The 27,220-nt window shown below is 42.7% G+C and overlaps 1 protein-coding gene across 9 annotated transcripts in view; it reads right to left on the reverse strand.

Annotated features, from left to right (window-relative positions):
- Positions 1-6,453: 6,453 nt before the first annotated feature.
- Positions 6,454-27,220, reverse strand: part of CUNH2orf42 (chromosome unknown C2orf42 homolog) — a 32,242-nt gene continuing 11,475 nt past the window's right edge. For 6 of the 9 annotated variants that reach the window (XM_037527555.2, XM_037527547.2, XM_037527551.1 and 3 more), the window contains 5 exons: positions 26,041-26,145; positions 21,651-21,758; positions 19,745-19,845; positions 17,657-17,819; positions 8,079-8,740 (listed from right to left, as the gene is read on the reverse strand). In XM_037527555.2, the coding sequence (XP_037383452.1) occupies positions 8,532-8,740; positions 17,657-17,819; positions 19,745-19,845; positions 21,651-21,758; positions 26,041-26,145 (686 nt within the window). In that variant the 3' untranslated portion in view covers positions 8,079-8,531. Of the gene's footprint in view, positions 6,712-8,078; positions 8,741-17,656; positions 17,820-19,744; positions 19,846-21,650; positions 21,759-26,040; positions 26,146-27,220 lie in introns of those variants that run through there. The other 3 variants (XM_037527558.2, XM_037527554.2, XM_037527557.2) reach the window with 3 other exon arrangements.

Raw genomic sequence — 27,220 nt, forward strand, 5'->3', positions numbered from 1 at the left:
TTATTTTCTTAGAACCATAGTGTTTATATTGAGGGGTCTAGGGTGCAATTCCATTTTTTTTCTGTCATTGTATCTGACTTTTCCACACTTCAGATACACTTCAATGCTCTATTCAGATACATTGGCTTACTTTTTCCCAGGCAGTGAGTCATATACATAAATTTTATCTTTTGGGCCACAATCTGGTTAACTCTCCCAACTCACAGAATATGATGAAATTCATATATCATCAGCATAATAATGAGATGATACTATATTAACTCATACATAATTCATTTGAAATTTGGAGGAAAACCACTTTAGTACATCCACCAACCTCCCAACCTTTCATTTTAATGTTACCCACAACATTTCTAACATACTATACAGTTTTCCAGCTGTCCTTTCCTATCTTCTTTTTTTACTTCCTTCCATTGTCTTTCTCTCCCTCCCCTCACTAGAATGTAAACTTAAAAAAACAGCGCTTTTGTTTTGTTCATTTTGTTTTTGAATAAAGAAATTGTTGTCTGAATCATTGATTTTTTTCCTCCCTTCTTTTTCTCTAGGACCTACCTTTTCCCTCTCCTGCCACATTTTTCTTTGACTTACCAGTTAAGAGTTCAAATGACTATATATTTTATATCAGCCCTAGATGCCAACTACATTGAAGTGGCAGTGGGTGTTTCCTCTGTCTCCAACATTTCCACCTACTAAAAACATCCATTTGGCAAGTCCTACCTACCTCTTTTGTGGCACCATCCTTCAACCTTCTACAGTAATACCACCTTCCTCTGAATCCACACTACTCAATGCCTGTATCACTCATCTAAAACTTAGCACTTTCTGCCTTGTGTTGATAACATAATTTTCCTGAGTGTGACTGCAACAGGAAGGTCAACAATAAGACAAGGGCAGTATTTCCCTGGCAAAGCTGGCTTCCTGCCCCAGCTACCTCTCCTCCTACCCCATTCCCACCCCATTCCCACAGGTCCCCATGATGCAGTGCTTATCTCATTGAATTTAAACAAGGACCCAGATCTGGGCTTTACACTTCAGGCAGGTCCACTGTGAGGGAACCCCATCTCTCAAATATCTATTAACCAAGTTCACACTGAGGTCAAGGGGCATACAAAACAAATACCAATATATTGAGTCACACCAAAGAATACTGGACATTCTAGGTGGACTGGTATGCTTAAATAGGACTGATTGGCTGATCTGTTCCTCTTAGGTTAAAGATTGCGTGGTAAATGTGGACTAAGAACAAAAATAACCAAGCTAAAATCCTGTCTCTCCTTTAAGGCAGGGCCCTCTTCCTTGCTGCAGGGGTAGTCTGACCAAGGAAATGAGGGAGATTAGGCCCCCTTAGTCAAGACCTGCCCTTCCTTAGGAAGAACCAGTACTTATTTCTGAGGATGGCTAAACCCCTACTCTTCAGTTCTCCAAACTGCTTTATACCACAATTAATTAGATATAACCTAAATTACAACCATCTTCCAGCCCTTCTTTCTTGAAATTATTGCCAAATATTTTATCAATGTTATGGGTGTCCGCAAACTTTTAGGTAACATAGTTACAGATAATTTCTAGTTTTACTTTCATGGGTGGCTACTCATTCAATTTACTGGTCTGAAGGCAAACTTGCTTCCTATCCCTTAAGAACACATGCTGTATTGACAAAACAAAAGACATTTCTCCAATTAGACTCTAAGTATCTGAGGCACCATGCTTTGTAGGTTTCAATAAGTATGTTAGCATGAGTTAGGACAGAAGAACTGCTTTGGTAGCAAAGCAGAAGAAAAAAAAAAAACCTCATTCTCCATTTAAGGTGACCTGTGTCAGTTAGGCTCATTTGCTCTCTACAAAACAGAAGCTACCTGCCTTGTTCAAAACCAACAAGTCTGTAACCTAGTCCTACAAAACCCTGGACTTTGAGGAACTATTCCCTTATTAGTTTGCCTTACCCTGGGAATTTCTCTATCTTATGCTTTAGCAAAGCTTTGAGATTAAAAATGAAAGGAAGGGAAGAAAGAAGAGAGGAAGAGAGAGGGGGAAGAAGGAAGGAAGGAAATGGAGAGGGGCCTTACCCTTTTATTGCCTTTCTTTTATCTCTTGCATTTCCACATAAAACTCAGCAGTAGGTATGTGCTGTCATTCTCACAACATAATGCAGAGAACACAGCTGTCCCTGGGGTACACTGAATCCAAATTACACAAGCACCACATTTATGCCTTTTGCATTGCTGACTGGCAGATGAGCAATGGTTTGTAGAAGCAGCAGGTGCGAGAAGAGGTGGCTCCTGCCAGATGGTGCTAAAAAAAGGCCCAAGTCTGATACACAAGAGTCCTTTCATTAACCCATCCTTGATCAAGACAAAATGGGGGACGGTTGCCCCTTCTCTGTCTTTTGGGGCTTCTCCAGCATCAACTGCTGCCCTTGATCGGTCACTTAACCTGCTTTGATAGAAATGGCAGGAATAGCCAAGAGAATGGGGATATAGAGGGGAAGCCCACAATGTAGCATGTATTCATTCAAACCCTCTAAAATCATCTTGAGCTTCTCATATTCTAGAGATGGGCTGATGAAATTCTGCCCTTTTTTGCCAGCACTCTGCAATGTACCTTACTATGCCCCCAAGAGCCTGATCTATTGTATCTCTGCTGTAAGATGTAAGAAGTGTTATTTAACGTACTTAGCCAGTTTCCTCCTCTATATAAAGGGATAATTCCACCTAACATCACCCGTGGCAGGAATCATATGAAAGTGTGTGAAGAACCTAATACAGTCCTTGACACATACTTAAATAAGCACTTCACGATAAACGAGTTTCCTTTCTAGGAGAGTCTTGCATTTTGTGTACTGTTACATCAACCTGTATAAGCTACTAGAGGTTGGCTGGTCCCCATGGCTCAGGCCATCCAGGAAAGATGATTGACCATAGTAATATGAGATGAAAGACTCTGGGAAGCAGCCAGAGGAGAAAGACAAGCGAAGGGTGCCCCAAGGCAGAGAGCCCACGCAAGGCTCCCAGCAAGAAATCTTATGCTGAGTTACCTGGTTCTCCAAGTACTGGGGGCCCAAAGAAATTTCCTGTAACCATTCCCTCCCTAAATTACGATCAGACCCAAGGTTCAACTTATTAGGTCACAGGTGCCACCCTTTCTTTAAAACTCACTGGGGGCCTCCCCGGTGGCGCAGCGGTTGAGCGCTGGGTTGCGGGGCTGCCCGCAGCCTCTGCAGCGCGGGTTCGATTCCTGGCTGCTCCCCAGCCACGAGAGGAGGGTCCCCACATGGCGCGCAGAACTCTCCTGCCGCCCGCTGCTCCCCTCAGCAGTGTACTTCGGTCCTTCTGCCTGCTCTGCTCCCCGCTCTGGCTCTGGTGAATTCTCTCACCCTCCTGCGCTTCTGGCTGTACCCAGTGCATGTATAAACGAACAAACAAATAAGTAAATAAAAAAAAAACATGCCTCTATAAAAAAAGAAAAAAAAAAAACTCACTGGGCAGGCCGTGGAGCCCAGCCTACGTAAAGGGAAGTGTCGAGTAAAAGTCAGTACCCCAAACAACAAAAAAGCCTTTTCAGGGATTAATGCTCCTGCAAACTGGCTCTGAGGACCTGGTGGGCGAGGAAGTGGAAAAGGAACTTCATATTTTGACTACCGTCTACCTCGCGCCAGGCGCAGCCTAACGGTGTGTGAAGTGGTCGGTGCTCTCAGTTTCACGGCTCAGAAAACCGACACTCAGAAACGCCGCACGCCTCGCTCGCGGCAAACAGCCAGTGGCGGCTCAGATCCGAAGCCTGGCTCCCCAGGGCCCCGGTTCTTTCTTTTTCTCCACCAGTTAGGATCCGCCTGGGTCTGAGGGTGGCCAATCCCAGGGAGCCGGGGAGGCGGCCGGGAGGCCCGAGCCGGTGGGCGCAGTTCCGCCTTCCCCGCGGAGCCGCGCTGCCTGTCGCCGCGAGCCCGCTCCGCTGCCCCCGAGGACCCGCGGGCAGGAGTCCAGACGCGATCCCGCCCGCCGAGGGCGCGGCCGCCCAGGGTGCCAGGAGGTCGGTGCCCGAGGCACGCCTGGCGCTCCGCCGCCGGCGCCCCTCCCCGCAGAGCCCGCCTCGTCAGCACCCTCCCTCAGGTCGGCCCCGGCGCTGACCTACAGTGGGTCACGAGGCGGGCGCCGGAGCGTCCGCGGTGGGCGCGGCCCGCTCGGCCGCGGCGGGAACGGCGCTCGGCGCCCCTCCCCCTCCTCCCTCTTCGCCCGCGCGCGCCACGTCCCCGGCTCCGCCCCCGCGGGCCACGCGGGGAACCCCGCTGACGTCACCACCCACCAGCGCTCGCCTTCCCGCGCTCTCCAGAAAAGACGCGAAACTGGTGACGTGTCCGGGGTCCAGTGCGGCTGCGCGTCAGGAGTCGGCCACTGAACGTCCTGCGGCGCCGCCTGGTGGAAGAAAAGCCGCCAACTCGGCCGGAAGCGGCGTCGCGGGGTTGAGGAGAACGAGGCTGACGTCATTTGGTGGAGGCGAGGGGGCGGTCGCCGCGTGACTGCTTCGGTCGCGGCGTCCCGCGTGTCTTTTCTTCCTTCTCTTCTCAGTAGGAGTGTGGAAGCGTCATCCCCATGCCCCTTCGTTTATGGTTATAACCTCCCCTGATTCGAATTTACCAAAATAATGTTCTTAATAGGAATGAATAGCACCCCTCTCCCTTTCATCATGTTTACTTCCACCCACTTTTACGTTCAATTAAATTGTGACCTTGCCGTATAGCTGATAACAGAAGTAGAGCTGCACAGAAAGTCTTAAAAGGGACAAAAAGCACCGTTCGGACCTCAAGGCTAAGTAAGAGGAAGCTGTGAAAGAGGAAGAAGCGAGCACTGCAATTGGGCGAAAGGGTACCGGCTGGCATTTAAGGAGCGTTTCACGCGCAGTGTATTATTTACTATGCACATCATCCAGATGAGGAAACGGGCTCAGAGGGTTACATAACTTCTCCAAGGTCGCACAATTGGGGTTTGCACCCAAGGTCTGCAATCTGGATCTTAGCATGGACAGGGTGCGGGGAGGACAAATGAAAAAGTGACGCTGCGGGGGATAGAGAAGAGACACCGCAGGAAACGTATAGGTTACAAACCTACTTTTTGTAGTGTCCTTGGAACTAGTTGCGAGGGCCAAGACTCGTGCCTCCCTTAGTTGGAGCACCTTCCTGGGAGAGTGCCATCAAGCAGCTGACACCGACTTCCTTGAAACGCCAAGTTCTGAGCTAGCTAGTGCCCTCTCTACTCTTCATAACTGCTCCTCCCTCCCCCATGAGTGGCAATGAAAAATGGGAGTCACAGTAGCAAGTTAGGCATTAGGGCTTGCTAATCAAAGCGCAGTCTGCAGTCTGGCACACTCTGCATCCAGATTAATGATAGAAACACAGAACCTGGAAACTCAGCCCAGGACTTCTGAAACAGGACACGCTTTCTAACAATGCACATTAAATTGTATGGTCGTACTGCTTCATTGGTGAGACAGGGTGGGATTGTCTAGAAAGATGTGAAGGGAGCTTGCAGAACTGCATGATGGGAGGGCAGGCTGCAGGGAGCCAGGTCAAAAAGGAGGTCTAAAAAGAGAATCAAGGAGTCTCAGAAAATATCACAAGATGCAAAGATAGAAAATCAAGAAATCAGAATGTGAGATTTAAAAAAAAAAAGAGGTAGCGAAATAGACTGAGAGGAGAGAGGGCAGTGGTAAGCAGATCCATCTTAAGAAAATTCACAATTAGTAGACACAGGTCTGCTACCTGAGGCTGCCTTATCTGTATTGTCCCTGGTTTATGCTAGAAAGGGTTTGGTTAATTTAAGGAGCTGGAGGAGGGCAGCCCCTGACCATTCCCTCACCTTCAGCAGGTAAGAGTGGGATTTCTGCGGGTTCTTCTAATGAAGGGCAAGTTTTGGGCTCTTTCTTACATGGGAAAATCAGGCTCTGACAGAGAACAGTATCTTGACTGTCACCACAGGTTGCACTCCGTAGGTGGCCAGGGCTGGGGACTGGAGTATGTTCATGTCTATGTGCATATGGGCTACAGGAAAAAGGTTATTGGCAGATCAGACATAACAGCAATCAATAGAAGATGGGTGGACTTAAATGACTTGAAATTGTTGGGTCCAGGGGCCTACAGAGCTGATGACATCTGGTACCTAGAGAGAGCCAGGTGGCAGGCCTACAGACCTTCGTTTAGGTGGGTGGTTCTTGGAGTCAGCTTTTCTGGAGGTCTCCAAATGACATATCACTCCTTTGAATACTATCAAGCTGTTGAGATGACAGCAGTTCTTATAGAGGCAGGGACATGTTAGAACTAGTGTCTTGGTTGGAGGAATAATAACAGGTTTTTCTCACAATGCCCACAATATTGGGGCCCGGCCACATTACCCCAGGGGAGGTTTTAGACAGCATCCTCTCTCACCCATTAACACACTCACTGTCTGAGGATGATCAGTCTGTGCAGTAGACAGGAGACCAGATATAGAGGGTTCTGAATACTGTATTATAAAATACAAAATACAAATGGAGACTGCAGTGTGGAATGGCAGCAGCAAGAGGGTACAGTTCAAAGACCACTGTTCTGGTAGAAGTATCTACCAGATACTCTGGTAGTGTGAGTAGTCTGAAATGAGGTCAACAGTGGGATGCTGGTGGTGTCCCAGAGGTGTCTGGAGTGATGGTGCAAGTTCCATAGGTGCTCATACGCCTATGCTTGACCTGGAAGAAAGGGTGTCATGTTAGAAGAGAGAATCAATATAACTCTAGCCCCCATTCAAGTTTGATGGGCAGTGAAAGTGGGCCGGGATGGTCCTAAGTGAAGACCTTAGCACTTGAGTGTGGCACTCTCTGGTAGATTATTCACTCCACCCATGTGTTTTATAACCATTGTAGTCTTCCAGGTCAGGCATCTGCCTGTCACCCACAGATTTGTCTCTGTTGAAAAGCTGTGAATGATGTCCTCAAAGTTCTCAGAATGGGCTAACAATCATATTTATTTAAGTTTCTTGCTTTTCTGGCAGGCCCTCTGCCTCTAGTTTTAATTTCTCCCCTTCTCCGTAACTATCCAAACCCCTTCCTTTGAAGCCCAGTGCAAGTTTAAAATTGTGAACCTCCTCAGGCTCTCCTCAGTCTTAAGTACCTGAGAAGTATCCATACAAGCTAGCCCTCAATCACACAGATAAACAATTAACTTGTCTACCCATCCCCCTCTTGTAAAGGCAAAACCCCTTTTACAAAAATGCTCAGCCCCCCTCTATTATTTCTTGAGGGGTTTTGCCCTTTGGTTCAGGAGGGAGGAATGCGATCTGTCCAGTTCCAGGATGGAAGCCACAATCTCAGGTGCTTCAGGAGCCAGAATTCCTACCATTCTGTGCCAAGAATGAATGAAGACCCAGGAGAGGCAGAAGTGGGATGGAACCTGGCTCCGAGTGCTGAGACCTAGCCTACACACCCACTCTACCCCAGTGTGCTTGTCCAGCCCTATTTTAATGACCACAAACCAGCCGTTCATGCTCATTTTTGCCTAAGCTGGTGAGAGTTGGGTTTTTGTTACTTGCAATCAAAAGACAACCAAGAGCCTACTTCATGCAGATTTTTCTTATCTTCCCAAGACAAGGAATTATAAGGAATTTATATCAAAACAACATGATAAAGTGGAAAGAACATGTACTTTAGGATAACACATTCTCTTTAGAGAGGCTCTTTCTTTAACTTTGTAAAAGAAGGGTAATGCCTAAACTCGATAATGAGGACTAAGTGAGAAAAATGATTAAGTGAGAATGTAAATGGACACGCCTGACACATAGTAGGCATGTAGGAAAGGTTCAGTCCCTTCTTCTTTTCTTCAAGACACATTTCTATTTCTGTGGCTTTCAGTAGCTCCATTCTGTAATCAACATATTATCTCAGAAAAAGGAATTCAACTTTCCAGCAGTAAAACTTTTGGAGAAAGCACTTACAAGCATTTTTCTGAAATGTCAATATTCCCTTGATACTTGGATACTCTTTTTCCTATTTCACTATCACCTACATCTCTGCCCTCCAAAATTTATAATTTCATAACCAGGCAACATGAGATATAATACGGAAAAACTAGGGACACTGTGCATTGAGAATAGCATTTGAGTTTAACTTTGCCCAGATGGTTCTTAACATTGTCCCCTAACCAGATTGTTAACTTTCCAACACTACTGGTGTAGGGCAGACTGCTGCTAACTTGTTTACAGAATTAGAAAAGGGTTAAAACAAACTCTAAAGGGGAGCTCTTAAAGGAGGAAAGTGAAGTGGTTTTCTCTGTTCCTTTAAAAACTCTAGCCAGAAATATCACCAAATTTATAATGAAGACTATACATAGCAGCACCAAAAAGGCTATTTACAAGAAGAGTGTTACTTCAACAGAATCCATGTGAACATACGAGAAATTTTATCTTATCTAAGAGCAGTTCTCTAATAAACAGGTAGTTCTAGTACCTAACTGGTATTTAAAGTTGTCAAGGGGAGGGGATGTGCAAATTTAGCAGCAAAAGACTTATTTTGCCTCAAGGGAAAGTGATGGTGGTCAGAGGGGCCAGTTCCAAGGACTGGTCCAGGGGGGGCCGCTGGTCTTGGTACTCCGCCACATGGCCATTCCGGTGGTGACCATATTCAAACTTGATCCGCAGCTCACCGATCTTGGACTGGGGAAGGATATCTGGGATCCATTCAATGATGAAAGGTGTTGGTTCCTTTTGATCAGGGGAAGTGTTGCCTGACAAAAAAAGGGAACAATGGTTCAATTTCAAAATTTTAGTCTGGACAGATCTTACTTTGTTCAGGAATTAAATAGGAAAAAAAAAGTAAATAAAACCAAAAAACTATATGAGTTGATTGAAAAGCTAATTTGAAAAATGGTGCTAGGTACCACAACAATAACTTCCAAAAATATGTATATGAATAAGAGGGGATAAATACAGCAGCTGTATCTACCCCCCAAAAAGATTCAGAGAATTATTTATTATCTTTGAAAGAATAAATGCTGCACCTCCCCCTGCAGTGACCTTTAGGGCTAACCTTCCCTAGGTCCGGCTGGGCAACCAGCATGCAGGCGGAGAACAGCAAAACACCCTGAAGCAGAGGAAGTACAGCGGAAGTTCCCTGAAAAGACAGAAGCTTATCAAAAGATAACGACCACCAGGAACCACTACAAGAATGCTAAAAATCTTATCCCGTCTTTCTAGAACTACAAACTTTAATCCCTTATTGTCTTTCTAAACTTCCTTCTTTCTTCTATAAAAGTCATTGCTTGTTATGTAGATCACCTCCCTGATGGTGATAGGCTGAGCCCATGAGCAAGCTAATTTCATTGATATTCATTTTCCCTGTGCTTCTGGAAAACATATATATATTGGACACAAACTCAAAGAAAATTACACTCAGATTTTCACTCTTGAAGTGTGTCTGTTTGTCATTTCTTTCACCGACGCCCTGACCACCCTGCACGCTTCTCTCAACCCTGAGGTGGCCTCATCGTCTACTGCTGTGCTGGTCCGCAGAAAATAAAGACCCATTTTTTTTTAAAGATTTACTTATTTATGCATACAAGAACTGGGGTACAGGCCAGAGGTGTGGGGGGTGAGAGGATTCACGAGAGACAGAGCAGAACAGGCAGACGGACTGAAAACACTGCTGAGGGGAGCAGCGGGCGAGACAGGAGAAGTCTGCCACACCATGTGGGTATCTCCCTGCCAGCCAAGAATTGAACCTGTCCCACAGAAGCTGCGGACAGCTTCACAGAGCTGCCCTCAACCCGCTGCACCACCGGGGAGGCTCTACCCCAGTTCTTGTATGCATAAATGAACATTTGAAAAAAAAAAAGAAATCAAAACAGAACAATTCCAAATGGACACCAACAGAAGAAGAATTGAGCATAAAGTAAAGGTAGCATTTTCAATTAATCAAAGAAATACAAGTGTATCTTTTAATAAATGAGATGCATTAACCAGATAGCTATGTGCAAGAAAATAAAAGATGGCTGAATCTTACCTTGTTCCTTACATCAAAATTAATTTCAAAAAATCAAAGATTTAAACATGAAAAACTGGAGCCTCTCTGGTGACACAAGGGGTTAAATCTTAGCACTATGAAGCAATCAGCAGCCACTGCTGCACAAGTTTGATCCCTGGCCAGGGAGCTGGCCCACATGGCGCAGCAGACCTCTCCTGTCTCGCCTGCTGCTCCACTCAGTAGTGTATTTCGGTAGATCTGCCTCTTCTGCTCCCCACTCTGTCTCTGGTGAATCCTCTCACACCCCCTACCTCTGGCCTAAGCCCCAGCTCTTAAATGTATAAATACATAAAAAAGTCTTTTTTTTTTAAAGATTCATTTATTTTTATACAAGAGCTGGGGTACAGGCCAGAAGCATGGAAGGTAAGAGGATTCACCAGAGACAGAGCAGGAAGCAGAACAGGCAGACAACAGAAATACACTGCTGAAGGGAGCAGCAGGAAAGACAGGAGAGGTCTGCCGCCCCATGTGGGATTCTTGCCGGCTGGCCGGGATTGAATCCACACTACAGAGGCTGCCGACAGCTTCACAGCGCGGTGCTCACCCACTGTACCACTGGGAAGGGCCCAATTTTTTTTTTTTTAAAAAGGTATCAACTATAGCAATTCTAATAAAGGGACTAAACTAAAATTTAAGGAAAATAAAAATCAATTATATAATATTGAAATTATATAATACTGAGATTTTATAAAGAAATTTAAAATAGTAACAAAAAAGTTAAAGAATGCTAAACAGAGCCTCCTTGATGGCGCAGGGATTAAAGTCTCAGCACTACCAACCTACCACCATCCACTGTGACATGAATTTGATCCCCAGACAGGGAGCTAACCTACATGTGCAGCAGACCTCTCCTGCCTTGCATTGGTCCTTGCGTTGTATCTCAGTAGATCCACTTGTTCTCTGGTGATCCACTCTGTCTCTGGTGAATCCTCTTACCTGTGGCCTACACACCAGTTCTTGGATGCATAAATAAGTCAGTCTTTTTTTTATTATTAATGATTTTATTTATTTATACAAGAACTGGGGTATAGGTCAGAGGTGCGGGAGGGTGAGAGAATTCACCAGAGATAGAGTGGGGAGCAAAACAGGCAGACGGACCGAAGACACTGCTGAGGTGAGCAGCAGGCAAGGCAGGAGAGGTCTGCTGCACCATGTGGGTTTCTCCCTGGTCGGCGGGGAATTGAACCCGCACTGCAGAGGCTGCAGACAGCTTCACAGGATGGTGCTTAACCTGCTGCGCCACCAGGGAGGCCCAAAATAAGTCTTTAAAAAATAAATAGGATTTATTACAGGAGTGTAAGATTAATGCAAAGTTAGAAATTTATTAATAAAGTTCACTATGCTTGGCTCAAAAGACAAGCCTCAATGATAAAAAGGCATTTCATAAAATTCAGTATTAGTTCCTAACAAAATACTTAACAAAGCCTTAACCTAAGCATATGACACTGTTGCAATAGCAAAAAAAAAAAAAATCTGAAAATAATCAATAGCACTTTATTATATAGTGAAACTTTAGAGTAGTTTTCCTAGAAAAGTATTTTCTGTAATGGTATGCACCTAATAAGTGTTCACTTGTCAAATAAGTTTGGGAAACCTTAGGGTAAGTAAAGTTCAACAGGTATTTTTTTATTTCTGAATCTTTTTTTCTTTTTTTTAGAGGTTTTTTTTTTTTTAAAGATTTATTTATTTATTTATTTGTTTGTTTGTTTATTTATACAAGCACTGGGTACAGTCAGAAGCTCGGGAGGGTGACAGGATTCACCAGAGCTAGAGCAGGGAGCAGAACAGGCAGAAGGACCAAAGTACACTGCTGCGGGGAGCAGCGGGCGGCAGGAGAGGTCTGTGCGCCATGCCGGACCCTCCTCCAGTGGCCGGGGAGCAGCTGGTTATCGAACCGGCGCTGCAGAGGCTGCGGGCAGCTTCACAACCCAGCGCTCAACCGCTGCGCCACGGGGGAGGCCCTATTTCTGAATCTTTTTAACATGCAAATTTATAGGATGGAATCTAAACCTGATAAATTATATTCTGAAGCACTATACCCTGCTGCCTCCCTATTCCAACTGTAACATTTTCTGAGTTCTGAGTGTAACAACTGGGTTGATAACCAGAGTAGTCATTTGGTAGTTTCCTTTCTTCTTCAGGTTTTTGTTTTTGTTTTTTGGCAAAGTTTCTTTCCTCACCAAAAAAAAGTTACTCATCTTTAAAGACACATCACCCAAAGCAGTGATAGTGAAGGCAAAGATAAACAGCTGGGACTACATCAAAATAAGAGCTTCTGTACAGCAAAAGAGACACGAACCAAAACAAAGAGAAACCCCACCAATTGGGAGAACATTTTTGCACACAACACTAATGATAAAGGACTGATCACAAAAACCTACAAAGAGCTGATGAGAGGCAACAAAAACAAAGTAAATAATCTAGTCAAAAATGGGCAGGAGAGCTAAAAAGAAACTTCTCCAAAGAGGAAATGCAAATGGCCAAGAGGCATATGAAAAAATGTTCAGCATCACTTGTAATCAGGGAAATGCAAATGAAAACCACAATGAGATACCATCTTACACCAGTGAGAATGGCACATATTAAAAAAAAACTAACAGCAGCAAATGTTGGTGAGGATGTGGAGAAAAAGGAACTCTCCTGCACTGCTGGTGGGAGTGCAAACTGGTTCAACCACTATGGAAAGCTGTGTGGAGATTCTTCAACCTGCTAAAGATGGAGCTTCCATAGGATCCAGCAATTCCACTCCTAGGTATTTACCCAAAGGACACAGAAACATTAACTCAAAAGGGCACCTGCACCCCTACGTTTATAGCAGCACTATTTACAATAGGTAAGCTATGGAAACAAGCCAAATGCCCAAAAATAGATGACTGGATCAAGAAGATGTGGTACATATACACAATGGAATGTTACTCAGCAATCAAAAAAGATAAACTCATGCAATTTGCAGCAACATGGATGGAGCTGGAAGGGATCATGCTCTGTGAAATAAGCCAGAAAGAAAAAGGAAAATACCAGATGGTCTCACTCATAGCAGGAATTTAGAAAACCTAAATAAGGGACCAGGAAAAAGACTAATTATAATAAAGTAAAAATCAAAATCAACAAGCAACTATAAACCAGAGACACACTACAGGGGTGGGGGAGGAGGGAGTAGGATCAAAACAAGGGTGGGGGTGGGAACTGTATGGGGACGATAACCAAGATGAAAATGCATACATTGTGAAAAAATGAAAAATGATGTAAAAAATATATAGAATTTAAAAAATAATAAAAAAAATTAAAAAGGAAATAATAAAGTCATGTCAATAATGGGGAAAAAAAGTTGTTACTACATTGAGCACCTTACAATGAAGTGTCTTTTAAAGATTTATTTATTTATTTTATACAAGAACCAGGGTACAGGCCAAATGTTGGGAGGGTGAGAGGCTTCACCAGAGACAAAGTGGGGAACAGAACAGGCAGACTGACAAAACACATTGCTGAGGGGAGCAGAGGGCGAGACAGGAGAGGTCTGTCATGCCATGTGGGAACCTCACCTGTGGCCAGGGATCGAACCGGCGCTGCAGAGGCTGTGGGCAGCTTTGCAGCCCAGCGCTCAACTGCTGCGCCACCAGAGGAGGCCCCAATGAAGTGTCTTTTAATATGAGACATTTCTCAAACTTATTTTACCAGGTACTTCTTTTTACACAGAATCTTATCACATTTTCTTCTTAAAGACATAGTAGGGAAAATGCTACACTGGAAGAGCTTTTAGTATAGTCTAAATTGATAATCATGGCTGTTATTTTTATAATTATTCATTGTTGCTCTTGAAATCCTAGCTAATTTAACAAGGAAAAAAATGAGATTAAAAACATGTGATAGGAAACAAAATTACCACTATTTTTTGGGTGATTTCCCCAAAACCAGAGGATTTGAAGCAACTAGTAGGCCAATTTGATAATAAAAATACCAAAACCAGGCCTCCCCTGGTGGCACAGGCAGTTGAGTGCAGCGCTGTGTAGCTATCCACAGCCTCTGCAGCGCGGGTTCGATCCCGGCTGGCAAGTGAGGGTCCCCACATGGTGAGGCAGACCTCTCCTGTCACGTCCGCTGTTCCCCAGCAGTGTATTTAGTCAGTTTGCCTGTTCTGTTCCCTGCTCTGTCTCTGGTGAATCCTCTCACCATCCCGTTCATCTGGCCTGTACCCCAGTTCTTGCATAAATAAATAAATAAATAAATAAATCTAAAAAAAAAAAAAAAAAAAAAACCCCAAGAGTTTTTCATACATGGGCAATAACAAGTGAGAAACATGTTAGACATCCTATTCACAAGAGCAACAAAATTACATATAGGGATATGTTCACAAGACTCGACAAAATAATTCTACATTTCTCCTAAAAGAATAAATGTATAATTAGAGATATGAAGGGTGCCTGCCAGCTAGAACATAAAATAAGCAATTCAAATTTTGGCTGGCATCATGCATGCACTCATTCATTGTTCACTCAACAAGCCTTTACTGAGAACCTATTATGGACCAGGCACTGTGTTGTCCTGGGGTACACTGATGACCAAGAATCACATAGTTCACAGCCCTGAAATAGCTTATGGTCTAGACAATGGAAAAATAGGTGAGTTACTAGGTGGTTAGAATGCAGGCTCTGGAGTCCAAAACTGCCTGAGGCTGAAGGCCACCACTTACTTGTATAACTCTGGGCAGGTGACTGCACCTCCCTTTACTGCAGTTTATTCATCTACAGAGTGGGATCACAGACCCTACCTCTCAGTGGGTTGATAAGCAACCAATGAATTAATACACAAAAAGCACTTAACATACTACTTGGCACAGAGTAGGTGCTTAAAAAGTACAGTTGCTATAGTTGTCATTATGATTATTAACTTATGCAAATACCTGAGTTAAAAATAGACAAAAAGTCATGATACACAAATAACCAATATGAAAAGTTTATTCTCACTGAGAGTAATGCAAACTAAAAGAGACAACATTTTTTGCCTATCAAATCAACAAAGTTTAAAAAAAGAAAAACTCGGGCCTCCCTGGTAGCACAAGGTATTAAGTACAATACTATGAAACTATCCGCAGCCTCTGCAGCACAAGTTCGACATCCAATCTCCGGCCAGCCAGGCAGCTACCCACATGGTGTAGCAGACCTCTCCTGTCTGGCTTGCTGCTCCCCTCAGCAGTGTATTTCAGTCAGTAGGCATGTTCTGCTCCTTACTCTGTCTCTAATGAATCCTCTCACTCCCCCGTACCTCTGGCCTGTACCCCAGTTCTTGTTATGCATAAATAAAATCATCTTAAAAAAAAGAGAGAGAGGCAAACTCTTTCATACATGGTTGACAGGAATAAGCTACCCTAAAAAATATTACAATCTTTCTGAAGAGCAGTGTGACAAAAAACAAAGCCCTAAAAATGTATATAACTTTTGACCCTCCAATTTTACTTTTAGGAATTTAACCCTAAGAATATCCTAAATCAGGAAATAATTAAGGATATAAAAGGCTTATCTAAAAGAAGTCAGTTCTAAAAGGAAGTAATGTTTATAAGAGCAAAAAGTTTGAACTTAGAGGATTGATTAGAGCAAGGTTCCTTAAAGAATGAATTTTATGCAGCTGTTAAAAAAGTATTCCTAACAGGTAAGTCAGAAGCAACCCAATGTCTATCAGCCAATGAAGGGATAAATAAAATGGGGTATATACATATAATGGAATATTATTCAGTCTTATAAAGGAAAGAACTTTTTTAAAAAAATATTTATTTATTTATTTATACAAGCACTGGGCATAGTCAGAGGGAGGGTGAGAGAATTCACCAGAGCCAGAGCAGGAAGCAGAGCAGGCAGAAGGACCGAAGTACACTGCTGAGGGGAGCAGCGGGCGGCAGGAGAGGTCTGCGCACCATGTGGGACCCTCCTCTGGTGGCTGGGGAGCAGCCGGGTATCGAACTGGCGCTGCAGAGGCTGCGGGCAGCTTCGCAACCCAGTGCTCAACTGCTGCGCCACCGGGGAGGCCCGGAAAGAACTTTTGATAGATGCTATATACAACATGATGAACCTTGAAGACATATACTAAGTGAAATAAGCCATCACAAAAAGAAATATTGCATGATTTGACTTATATGAGGTTCCTTGAGTAATCAAATTCATAGTAAAATGACTGTCATGAGCTGGAAGAAGGCAAGAATAGGGGGTTAAGTGTTCAATTGATACAGTTTCAGTTGAGGAAGATTAAAAAGTCTTAGGAGAGCCTCCCCTGGTGGCGCAGGCAGTTGAGTGCAGTGCTGTGAAGCTGTCCGTGGCCTCTGCAGCACCGGTTTGATGCCAGCCGGCCAGCAAGAATTCCACATGGCGCGGCAGACCGCTCCTGTCTCACCCACTGCTCCCCTCAGCAGTATATTTCAGTCAGCCTGCATGTTCTGTTCCCCACTCTGTCTCTGGTGAATCCTCTCACCTTCCCAGAATCTGGCCTGTACCCTGGTTCTTGTATGCATGAATAAATCTTTAAAAAAAGAAGTCTTAATAGATGGATGGTCGTGATAGGTTGCACAACAATGGAAACGCACCTAGTGCCACAGAATTGTACAATTTTTCAAAATAGGTAAAATAATAAATTTTATATTATATATGTTTTATAATAATCAAAAAAGTTAATAGCAGACATAGAAAGCTGTTCATGATATATTTTTAAGTGAAAAAGCAGATGAGGTACGACCCCATGTTTTAGGAATTCTCTTCATGCACAAAAAATTATCTGAAAAGGTAAACACCAAAATTGTAATGGTAATGTCTTTAATGTGGATGGAATTATAGATGATTTTTTTTTCTCCTTTATTTTCTGTAATGAAATCTATGATTTCTCTACAATGAAAATGTGTTACTTCTATAATTTTCTTATAAAAGCACTGACTCAGGGCCTCCCTGTGGCACAGGTGGTGGAGCACAGCGCTGTGACCACAGCCTCTGCAGTGCCGGTTCGATCCCTGCTGGTGGCGGAACAACCTACATGGTGCAGCAGACCTCTCCTGTCTTGCCCACTGCTCCCCTCAGCAGTGTATTTCAGTCAGTCTGCCTGTTCTGTTTCCCACTCTGTCTCTGATGAGTCTTCTCACTCTCCCGCAAATCTGGCCTGTATCCCGGTTCTTGTATAAATAAATAAATCTTAAAGAATATATATTTAGGGCCTCCCCTGGTGGCGCAGTGGTTGAGCACTGGGCTGCGAAGCTGCCCACAGCCTCTGCAGTGCCAGTTCGATCCCTGGCCGCAGGCGAGGGTACCACATGGTGCGCAGACCTCTCCTGCCACGCCTGCTGCTCCCCTCAGCAGTATGATTGTCAGTCTGCCTGTTGTGTTCCTCGCTCTGGCTCTGGTGAATTCTCTCACTCTCCCGCGCTTCTGACTGTACCCAGTGCTTGTATAAATAAATAAAATAAATCTTAAATATATACATATATATTTAAAGACACTGACTCAAATGAAACAAAACACCTTATCTCATGACTACCTTTATAAATGAATGAATTTGTTTGAGGTCAAAATAAAAAATCTAGGGCAGTGTACTGCACATTGTTGATCCTGAAAGGAAGATGTACCAATGAAATCACCAATTCACTTACCAACTTTGAGAAAAGTTTTGAGTTCCAAGGGTCGAAGCACTGGTTGTTTTTCTATACGACCATAGGTTTCTGCTATGCTCTCTACTTCCACTTTAGGGCATTTAAACAGTTCGTAAGTCCCATCCCGGTTCTGGATGAAACTCCGGGTGATTTCCAAGGGCATCTGGACACAGATACCAAGAAACGTGAGAAAGGAAGAACTTTCAAAACAGACAAACATTCAGATGACAACAGAGCTTTTATTTACTCATTCTTTGTTAACTATGCTCAAATTACAACTTCCCTCTATTTTCATGTAAATTCTACGAATATATCTGTCTTTTCTTGCTTAAAAGGCTTTTTCCTTCTTTCTCTGATTAGAACTTAGCCAAACCATTAGAAACTGAACCCCACATATTCATGCTTATATCACAGCTGTTGGCACAGATTTGCTCTAAAGTCAGTTTTATTCCTCCCCCTACTGCTTTGCTAGCAGCATTCTTCTCCTAAATCTCTAGCAGCAACACCTACAGCTGATCTCACATCCTGTGTGCTGTCCTTGAGATTGAGCCACGCAGAACTTGAACTGAATTCTGCCTTTGCTACTAAACAGCAGAATGAGCAAGTTACTGAACTTCTCATAGCCTGCTTTTCATCTGTAAAATATAGTGAATGCCAATGTATGGCTAGAGGATTAAATGAGACAATGTAGATAAATAACACACAATGGACAGAAGCCCAATGATTATTAACTCTACTTTCACTTGATTTTGCTCTGGGTTGCATCAGTGCCTCCCAGAATACCCCTTGTTCTAGATTGTCTGAGACATCCTGTGTTTAAAGAAGTTCTTCAGGTATTTTTAGGTGCTAACCTAGGCTTTTTCTAGGGAATACATATAAGTTCTGGAGGTACCAATTTATTCTTTTTCTGAACATAACAATGCCTTGCAATTAATCTTAATGGATTGGGGCCTCCCTGGTGGCCCAGGGGTTAAAGACAGCGCTATCAAGCTATCACCAGCCACTGCAGCAAAAGTTTGATTCCCTGGCCAACCAGGGAGGTGACCTACATGGTGCAGCCAACCTCTCCTGTCTCACCTGCTGTTCCCCTCAGCAGTGTATTTCAGAATAGATCTGCCTGTTCTTCCCCCACTCTATCTCTGGTGAATCCTCTCAACCCCTACCCCCGCACCTCTGGCCTACATCCCAGCTCTTGTATGCATAAGTAAATCTTTAAAAAAAACTTAATGGAGGGCCTCCCTTGTGGTGCAGTGGTTGAGCACTGGGCTGTGAAACTGCCCGCAGCCTCTGCAGCACCGGTTAGATCCCTGGTGGCTGGCAAGGGTCCCACGTGGCGTGCAGACTTCTCCTGCTGTGCCCACTGCTCCCCTCAGCAGTGTACTTCATCAGTATGCCTGTTCTGTTCCCTGCTCTGCCTCTGGTGAATTCTCTCACCCTCCTGCGCTTCTGACTGTACCCTGTGCTTGTATAAATAAATCTTTAAAAAAAAAAAAAAAAAACTTAATGGATTACTATATCAAATCACATTATTCTAAATTTTCTACAACATTCCATTACTGTCGGAAAGGAAAATTTTCAAAATCCTCAAATTTTCAAAATCTGCTTAAAAAAAAAAAAGTATAAAAAATATCTAATATTTCCTCGGAAAAAGAACACATTAATTAGTGGCCATTTCTTTAATGAGAACTAAATTGTGGTTTGGGGATGAGGGTTTAACTGTGCTGGCCATTGACTTCACAAACAGTAAATCATCTCAAATTATTTCTCTATTTTCTAGTTGCCTGTCAGTTAGTCTAGGGCTCACCACAGCAAGGAGGGGATCATTATTTAATTTATAGGAAAAATCACCTCTGTTTTCTGATCTCAAAAGCAGAGAAAAAGGATATTCTAATTTAAGATATTTTTACAAGTTATCAGAACTACCCATTAAAATCAGAACTACAAAGTTATGAATACTTCTGAATATTAAAATAAAAAGACATTCGCTCTAGTGTCTAAACCTCCAGGAAATGGGTGCAAACATACTTTCCCTACTTGTTTCCTTCTTCCCCTCACAGCCCTCCCACTATTGTAGAGATAAACTCTTACCTCTGGAGTATCTAAAATTTGTTTAACTTGCAAGATATTAGTGATATGCCAGGTATACTTGGAAAAGGTTCCCAAGGGCAAGGCATCCTTACGAACAAAAGCTGAAAAGTAAAAAGGAGACAAAATTTGACTACCCAAAAACAATATTCTTTTTGTTACCCAGTTTCTAAAGATTTCAAAGCACTGATAGTCTATCCTTATAGAATCTCAGCTCTTTTAAAAAGAAATCCCAGATACAAAAATATACTAAGGTTTCACAGAAAGTGACAAATCAAATGATATGGATTATGCTAAATCTCAGATGCTTCGAGATGCTACTTTTTTTTGCTAACTTAAAAACTTATTTGCCAAAGTCACACAAGCAGGACACCATTACAAAACAGTTTCTTACAACCTCTTACAACTTTAGGTACATAAGAAGTTAAATCATATGCCTTAAAATAATTACATGGAGTATAAGCCTGCTAATGTGGTTGCTAACCCATTGTCCTGACTGCAGGATTATAAAGGAGTTCCATTGAAAGGACTGAAAAAAGCAGATAAGGGGTGGGTTAAAATGAATGCATTAGGGGCCTCCCCGGTGGCGCAGCGGTTGAGCGCTGGGTTGCGAAGCTGCGCGCGGCCTCTGCGGCGCCGGTTCGATCCCCGGCTGCTCCCCGGCCACCAGAGGAGGGTCCCACATGGCGCGCAGACCTCTCCTGCCGCCCGCTGCTCCCCTCAGCAGTGTGCTTCGGTCCTTCTGCCTGCTCTGCTCCCCGCTCTGGCTCTGGTGAATTCTCTCGCCCTCCCGCGCTTCTGACTGTACCCAGTGCATGTATAAACAAAACAAACAAACAAACCAGCAAACAAATAAATAAAGCATGCCTCTATAAAAAAAAAAAAAAAAAAAAGTCTTAAAATGAATGCATTAGGTCTAACATTTAAAATGGAATAAAGAATCAATACGGCCTCAAAAGTCAGAAGGTAAGCTATAAAGACAAAGATTTTTATGGCCCTGAATATAATGGCTAACAGCTTACACTATTCAAAAGTAGAATTAACAGTCACTATTACATCATCAAATGACAATTTGCTGAAGAAACAGCACTGATTTCTAACTGTAGTTACACTTGGGCTATTTGCCACTGAGCAATCCTTTCTCCCTCTTCTCTTCAGTATTTCCAATTACTTCCTAAGGGGATCTTGAGATTTTTAGTAGAAAGATACTACATGAAACCCTGGTGGTTCAGGGGTTAAAGACAGCACTATCAAGCCACCGCAGCACGAGTTCAATCCCCAGCCAGCCAGGGAGCAACCCACATGGCGCAGCAGACCTCTCCTGCCTAGTCCGCTGCTCTTCTCACTGGATCTGCCTGTTCTGCTCCCCACTCTCTCTGGTGAATCCTGTCATCCCCTGCACCTCTGATCTGCACCACAGTTCTTATACACATAAATAAATAAATCTTTAAAAAAAAAAAAAAAGAAGCATTGAAATGTAATTAAAATGTTCCAATCCTAAGAATTATTCTAAAAATAAAACATTCTTTCATCAAAAATTGAGAATTATGGAAAAAGTTTTAGTTTTTATAATATGTTTCTAAGAAGCCAGTTAAACAACAACTGGAATCTGTAAAACTTTCACTGGAATTGTTTCAGATCTAGAAAATATCAAACTTCTTGGTGGGTATTTCTGCTATACTTTACAGCTGCTCTTTAACATGTTTGAGCTTTCTGAATCTTTCCAAAAACTCTTAATGGAGTAAGTATGGGGTTTTTGAAGAATGTGATCATTTTTCCAAGAGCTGATTGGCTGAGGCTTCATGCTCTGAGATATGACTAGAAGTTTTAATCCTGAAAGTTCTAGATGAGTTTTCCAAACATATTTCTCTAAAGTTAAGACAGCTATCGCTGAGGAAAAATCCCATACCTGTGGTAGAATTGGGGAGCCGTTTTTTTGCACTTCCTATAGATATCCTTTGTTGCAGGGCATCAAAAAAGGACTGTGGAATGTGGAACACCAGTGGCTCTGGTTTGCCTACAGGAAATAAGAAAAAACTCATTTAAAGAAACTCTGTGCTCTCTGGTTTGTAGGGAGGAGTGGAAGACATGGGACTGAGCAGTAAATACTAAAAATACCACTGAGTTTTTTTATACAGAGGCTAAAAGAAGGCTTTGATGGACCTTTATGAGTCAAGCACTGTCACCACCCCTACATGTGATCCCTTGCAACTTTAAAAATACACCAGATCTTTGTCATCCACCAAGGATAACTTTTTAAATCCCCTATTTTATAAACATTACCCTGACACAGACGTTTCCTTATGAACTGAGATGAGATGAGAATAATGATCTGAATTGAGAAGGTAAATTTGATTTACTTCTGGCTATCTCTAAGCACTTGCTATTTACATTCATGTCTAAGAAAAGTAAATGCAGACTCACATGGTCAGGAACCTACAAGCCAGAAACCACAAAATTAAGACACCATCCAATAAGCATCAATCCTTCTCTCTAAATATAATCTCAAGATAGCCAAAATGCTTGAAAATATTTATCAAACTTCTTAAAGCAACTTGCAAGACACTAAACAAAAATTCAACAGAAAGTGTGCTCATGAAAGGGGTCAAGGAGTTCAGAGTTTTCCTTAAAAATTCTGCCGAAGCGGGGAGGGAAACAAAATTCTGCCCATGGGGCTAGTCCTGGCAGAGGAAAAACATCAACATCCAGAACCACAGGTATAAAACCTATAATTTCTACTGGCCTGGACAAAACCTTGACTGTCTCTTAAAGAAGACTCTTATAGACAATTTAGATGCTTTTTTGAAACAAAGAGTAGGCCAAGAAAAATTAAATGAAAGGTTTTCTAAAATTCCATAGAAAGATAGAATACCTTTAACTGATTTAGCCTCCTTTATTTAATTCAGAATATTAATAACAAAACTGCCACTGCTTTTGAGCCATTAAAATATTAATATCTGGGCAGTTTAGAGACTTCACCACCCCAAGAACTTTAAAATTCTTTCATCCTGAAACTAGATTATGGGCTATTAAATTCATTTGATTCTTTTTTCTTCATTTCAGTTCTAAAACAAGTGCTTACTCACCAGAACTCAGTTGATATGTTAGAGGTCAGGCTTACAGATTAATCTAGAAAAGCCCTCATGAAAGACAGACTCAAATTCTAAGGAAGAGCTAATTCTAAGAAAAATTCTAAGAAACAGTTTCTTTTGACAAAGGTGGTAGTAATGGAGCTAGTGAAGGGGGTATTATGGGAATGGAAGAGGGGCTATTGTAAATGTTCCATATTCCGTTTGGGGAGGTAAGTTAATAGGTATTTGCTATACTATTTCAAATAATACATAAATATATAAAATTTAAAAGAAAAAAATTTGTATTTATTTTTAAAGATTTATTTATTTATACAAGCATTAGGTCCAGTCAGAAGCACGGGAGGGTGAGAGAATTCACCAGAGCCAGAGCAGGGAACAGAACAGGCAGAATGACGAAACACACTGCTGAGGGGAGCAGCAGGCGCGGCAGGAGAAGTCTGCGTGCCATGTGGGACCCTAGCCGGCGGCCGGGGATCGAACCGGTGCTGCAGAGGCTGCGGGCAGCTTTGCAGCCCAGCACTCAATCGCTGCACCACTGGGGTAGGCCCTAAAAGGAAAATTTAAAGACTCTCCCTTTAACTGCCCCCCCCCCAGCTTATTTTGTCTAAAAAGTAACTTTTGAAGACGTTTTATTTATTTTAAATTTTTTTTTTTTTTTTTAATTTTTTTAAAGATTTATTTATTTATTATTTATACAAGCATTGGGTACAGTCAGAAGCGCGGGAGGGTGAGAGAATTCACCAGAGCCAGAGCGGGGAGCAGAGCAGGCAGAAGGACCGAAGTACACTGCTGAGGGGAGCAGCGGGCGGCAGGAGAGGTCTGCGCGCCATGTGGGACCCTCCTTCGGTGGCCGGGGAGCAGCCGGGGATCGAACTGGCGCGGCAGAGGCTGCGGGCAGCTTGGCAACCCAGCGCTCAACCGCTGCGCCACCGGGGAGGCCCTATTTATTTTAAATTTTAAAAATAAGTAAAATTAAGCATATGTGTCAAGATCGTGTCCTTGCCCCTTTCCTTCACAGTAAGTCATAATTACTTTGAATTCTTCAAAGCTTATCACTTTCCATTGAGTATCTATACTCAGGTTATTATTCAGTTTTGGTGCTTTAATTTCAAAATGTTGTTCATAAACTGGGGGCTCCCTGGTGGCACAAGGGATTAAGTCACAGCACTATGAAGCTATCCGCAGCCACTGCAGCATGAGTTTGACCCCTTGCCAGGTAGCTGACCCATATGGCACAGCAGACCTTTCCTGTCTCACCTGCTGCTCCCCTCAGTAGTGTAGTTCAGTCAATCTACATGTTCTGTTCCCCACTCTTTCTCTGGTGAATCCTGTCACCCCCTGTACCTTTGGCTGTACCCCAGTTCTTGTATGCATAAATAAATCTTAAAAAAAAAAATGATGTTCAGGGCCTCCCTGGTGGCGCAGCGGTTGAGCGCTGGCCTGCGAAGCTGCCTGCAGCCTCTACAGCGCCAGTTCGATCCCTGGCCACCAGGCGAGGGTTCCACATGGCGCGCAGACCTCTCCTGCTGCCCGCTGCTCCCCTCAGCAGTGTATTTCGTCACTCTGCCTGTTCTGTTCCCCGCTCTGGCTTTGGTGAATTCTCTCTCCCTCCTGTGCTTCTGACTGTCCCCCAGTGCTTGTATAAATAAATAAATAAATCTTAAAAAAAAAAAATGATGGTCACAAATTGCAACATATTCAGCAAAGAATATCGAAATTATATAAGGTATGTAAATATGCCATGATGAGTATTTGCAGATCTGTAATGCATTAGCTAGCAAAAGATATATTAAAAGAGAAAATTATCAGGCAGGATAATGGGTATATGTGTGTAGTGGCAGGTTTTGTTATTTGGAAATAGGAGCAGAACTGTTCCATGCAGCTAGAGTGCAGAACTTATATCCACAGAAGTATAAGTTAACGTTTCCACTTAGCATAAGGAAGACCTTCCTCACAGCTATCATTATCCAACAATGCTATGAGTTGCCTCAAAAATCGATGAGTATGGAATATTACTCAGCATTCAAAAAAGATAAACACATGCAATTTGCAGCAACATGGATGGCACTGGGAGGGATCATGCTCAGCAAAATAAGCCAGAAAGAAAAAGAAAAATACCGGATGGTCTCACTCATAGCAGGAATCTAGAAAACTTAAATAAGGGACCAGGAAAATGAATAACTATAAGAAAGTGAAAATCAAAATCAACAAAAAACTATGAACCAGAGATACTCTATGGGGGGTGGGGTGGCGGGGAGGGGAGGGATTGGGGTCAAAATAAGGGGGTTGCAATTGTATGGGGAATATAAAAATAAAATTATAAAAAAAAAATCCATGAGTATTGCATTTTGTAAAAATCCTAGGAAGCCATCCATCAGGGATGGACATGAACTGGCTGGTCTACCTCTGAAACTGCTGAAATACCATGAAGGTATGACAATCAACCCAAATCCATCCTGGGTTTTCTAATCTTCCTCAGCATGTACATAATTTTACGCAATTATCTTAGTCTCACAAGTTTAGATTTTTTTTTTTTAAGATTTATTTATTTATTTATACAAGCACCGGGTACAGTCAGAAGCACGGGAGGGTGAGAGAATTCACCAGAGCCAGATCAGGGAACAGAGCAGGCAGAAGGACCGAAGCACACTGCTGAGGGGAGCATCGGGCAGCAGGAGAGATCTTCACGCCATGTGGGACCCTCGCCTGGTGGCCAGGGATCGAACCGGCACCTGCAGAGGCTGCGGGCAGCTTCGCAGGCCAGCGCTCAACCGCTGTGCCATCAGGGGAGGCCCCTCACATGTTTAGATTTTTCTCTAAATTATTTCCTCCTCTTTCTTTAAGTTTTGGGGTTACAGTGATATGCTAAAGTTTTAGTATGTCTGTCACCTAACATACATGCTTGCACACAAACACAGATATGAGTGCAGACACAGGAACACCTCCCTTCCCCCAACCCCCCACCAGGATCAAGCTATGTACTTTTATTTATTATTTGCTGTGCTTTTCTACCCCATCCATAAATTCATTTTGCTGGTTCTGCATTTTAATTATTCCTCCCTTTCATTTAGAATTTTACTTTTTTATGGTTCAATGCACTTTGGATTGAAGTCTGATTATTTTTTCTATCAAAACAGTAGAACTAAAATACAATTACTTTAATTTCCTCTACTTCCAGCAACAGCTCAGTTGGGTGACAATACTTACCATCAAACTGATAGTGCATAGTTTGATGTATACGTTCTGTGACACTGGCCAGCCAGTCTTGGAAGGATAAGGTCACTTGTGCCTCATCTAACAGCTGACCACAGGCTGGGAAAAAAAAAAAACAGAAACTGTCCATAACTATTATCTTTTCTTAATGAATAAATAGGTAACTGAAATTTGAAAAAGCTAAGAATTTATACAGAAAAAAAAGAAAAAATTTGAAATTTGAAGAAATTAGACACATTAAGTGAAATGGAAGATTCTGAATTTTTAAAAAAGAATCCATTAAAAAAATGAAAATCTATGAGAGATAAAATGTTGAAGATTATTAAGCACAGAAAGTATGTAGTCCTTCAACACTGAAGTGCCAATTGAAGAATGGTCTTACAATGACTGTTTATAATGACTGTTTTAGAGACCTAGAAATCGGTGCTATTTCTGAAGAATGCCTACCATTTTATTCTATTTTCTTCTCCTAAAATGTCTTCACAGATGTGGCATACAGCCTCTTTTATAGGGAGATAATGATGCCATTACTACTATTCATTAGAAATTAAAATCCTCATAGGTAAATGCATATATTGATAATTTGAACTAAGTTATTTTTTAACTGTGACAAAGGAAATGATGAAAATTTGTTAAAAATCTGATACTGTTGGGCCTCCCCGGTGGCGCAGCGGTTGTTGCGAAGCTGCCCGCAGCCTCTGCAGCACCAGTTTAATCCCTGGCCGCCGGGTGAGGGTCCCACATGGCGCGCAGACCTCTCCTGCCGCCCGCTCCCCTCAGCAGTATGCTTCGTCATTCTGCCTGCTCTGCTTTCTGCTCTGACTCTGGTGAATTCTCTCACCCTCTCACGCTTCTGACTGTACCCAATGCTTGTATAAATAAATAAATAAAAATAAATCTTTAAAAAAAAAATCTGATACTGTTGACCTGCTTGCTTCCTGAATCCCCAAAACATTTATTACTAAAACGTGTAAGTTCTGAATTAATTAATATATGATCTTGTATTATTTACTATATACGTACTGGTCTTATCTTCAAAACCAGAGTATGAGGGCAGGGATTTGATGTCTAGTTTTTAATCATCCAGCCATATTTATACGAAAATTAAGAAAATAGTGATCCCCAAATACACAAGTTTAATTGTTCTGTGCAGAGATACACGTCTTTCTATACA

The sequence above is a fragment of the Talpa occidentalis genome, unplaced genomic scaffold (genome assembly GCF_014898055.3).
Source record: "Talpa occidentalis isolate TD23 unplaced genomic scaffold, MPIMG_talOcc4v2.1 talOcc4.5, whole genome shotgun sequence".
Taxonomy (NCBI): Eukaryota; Metazoa; Chordata; class Mammalia; order Eulipotyphla; family Talpidae; genus Talpa; species Talpa occidentalis.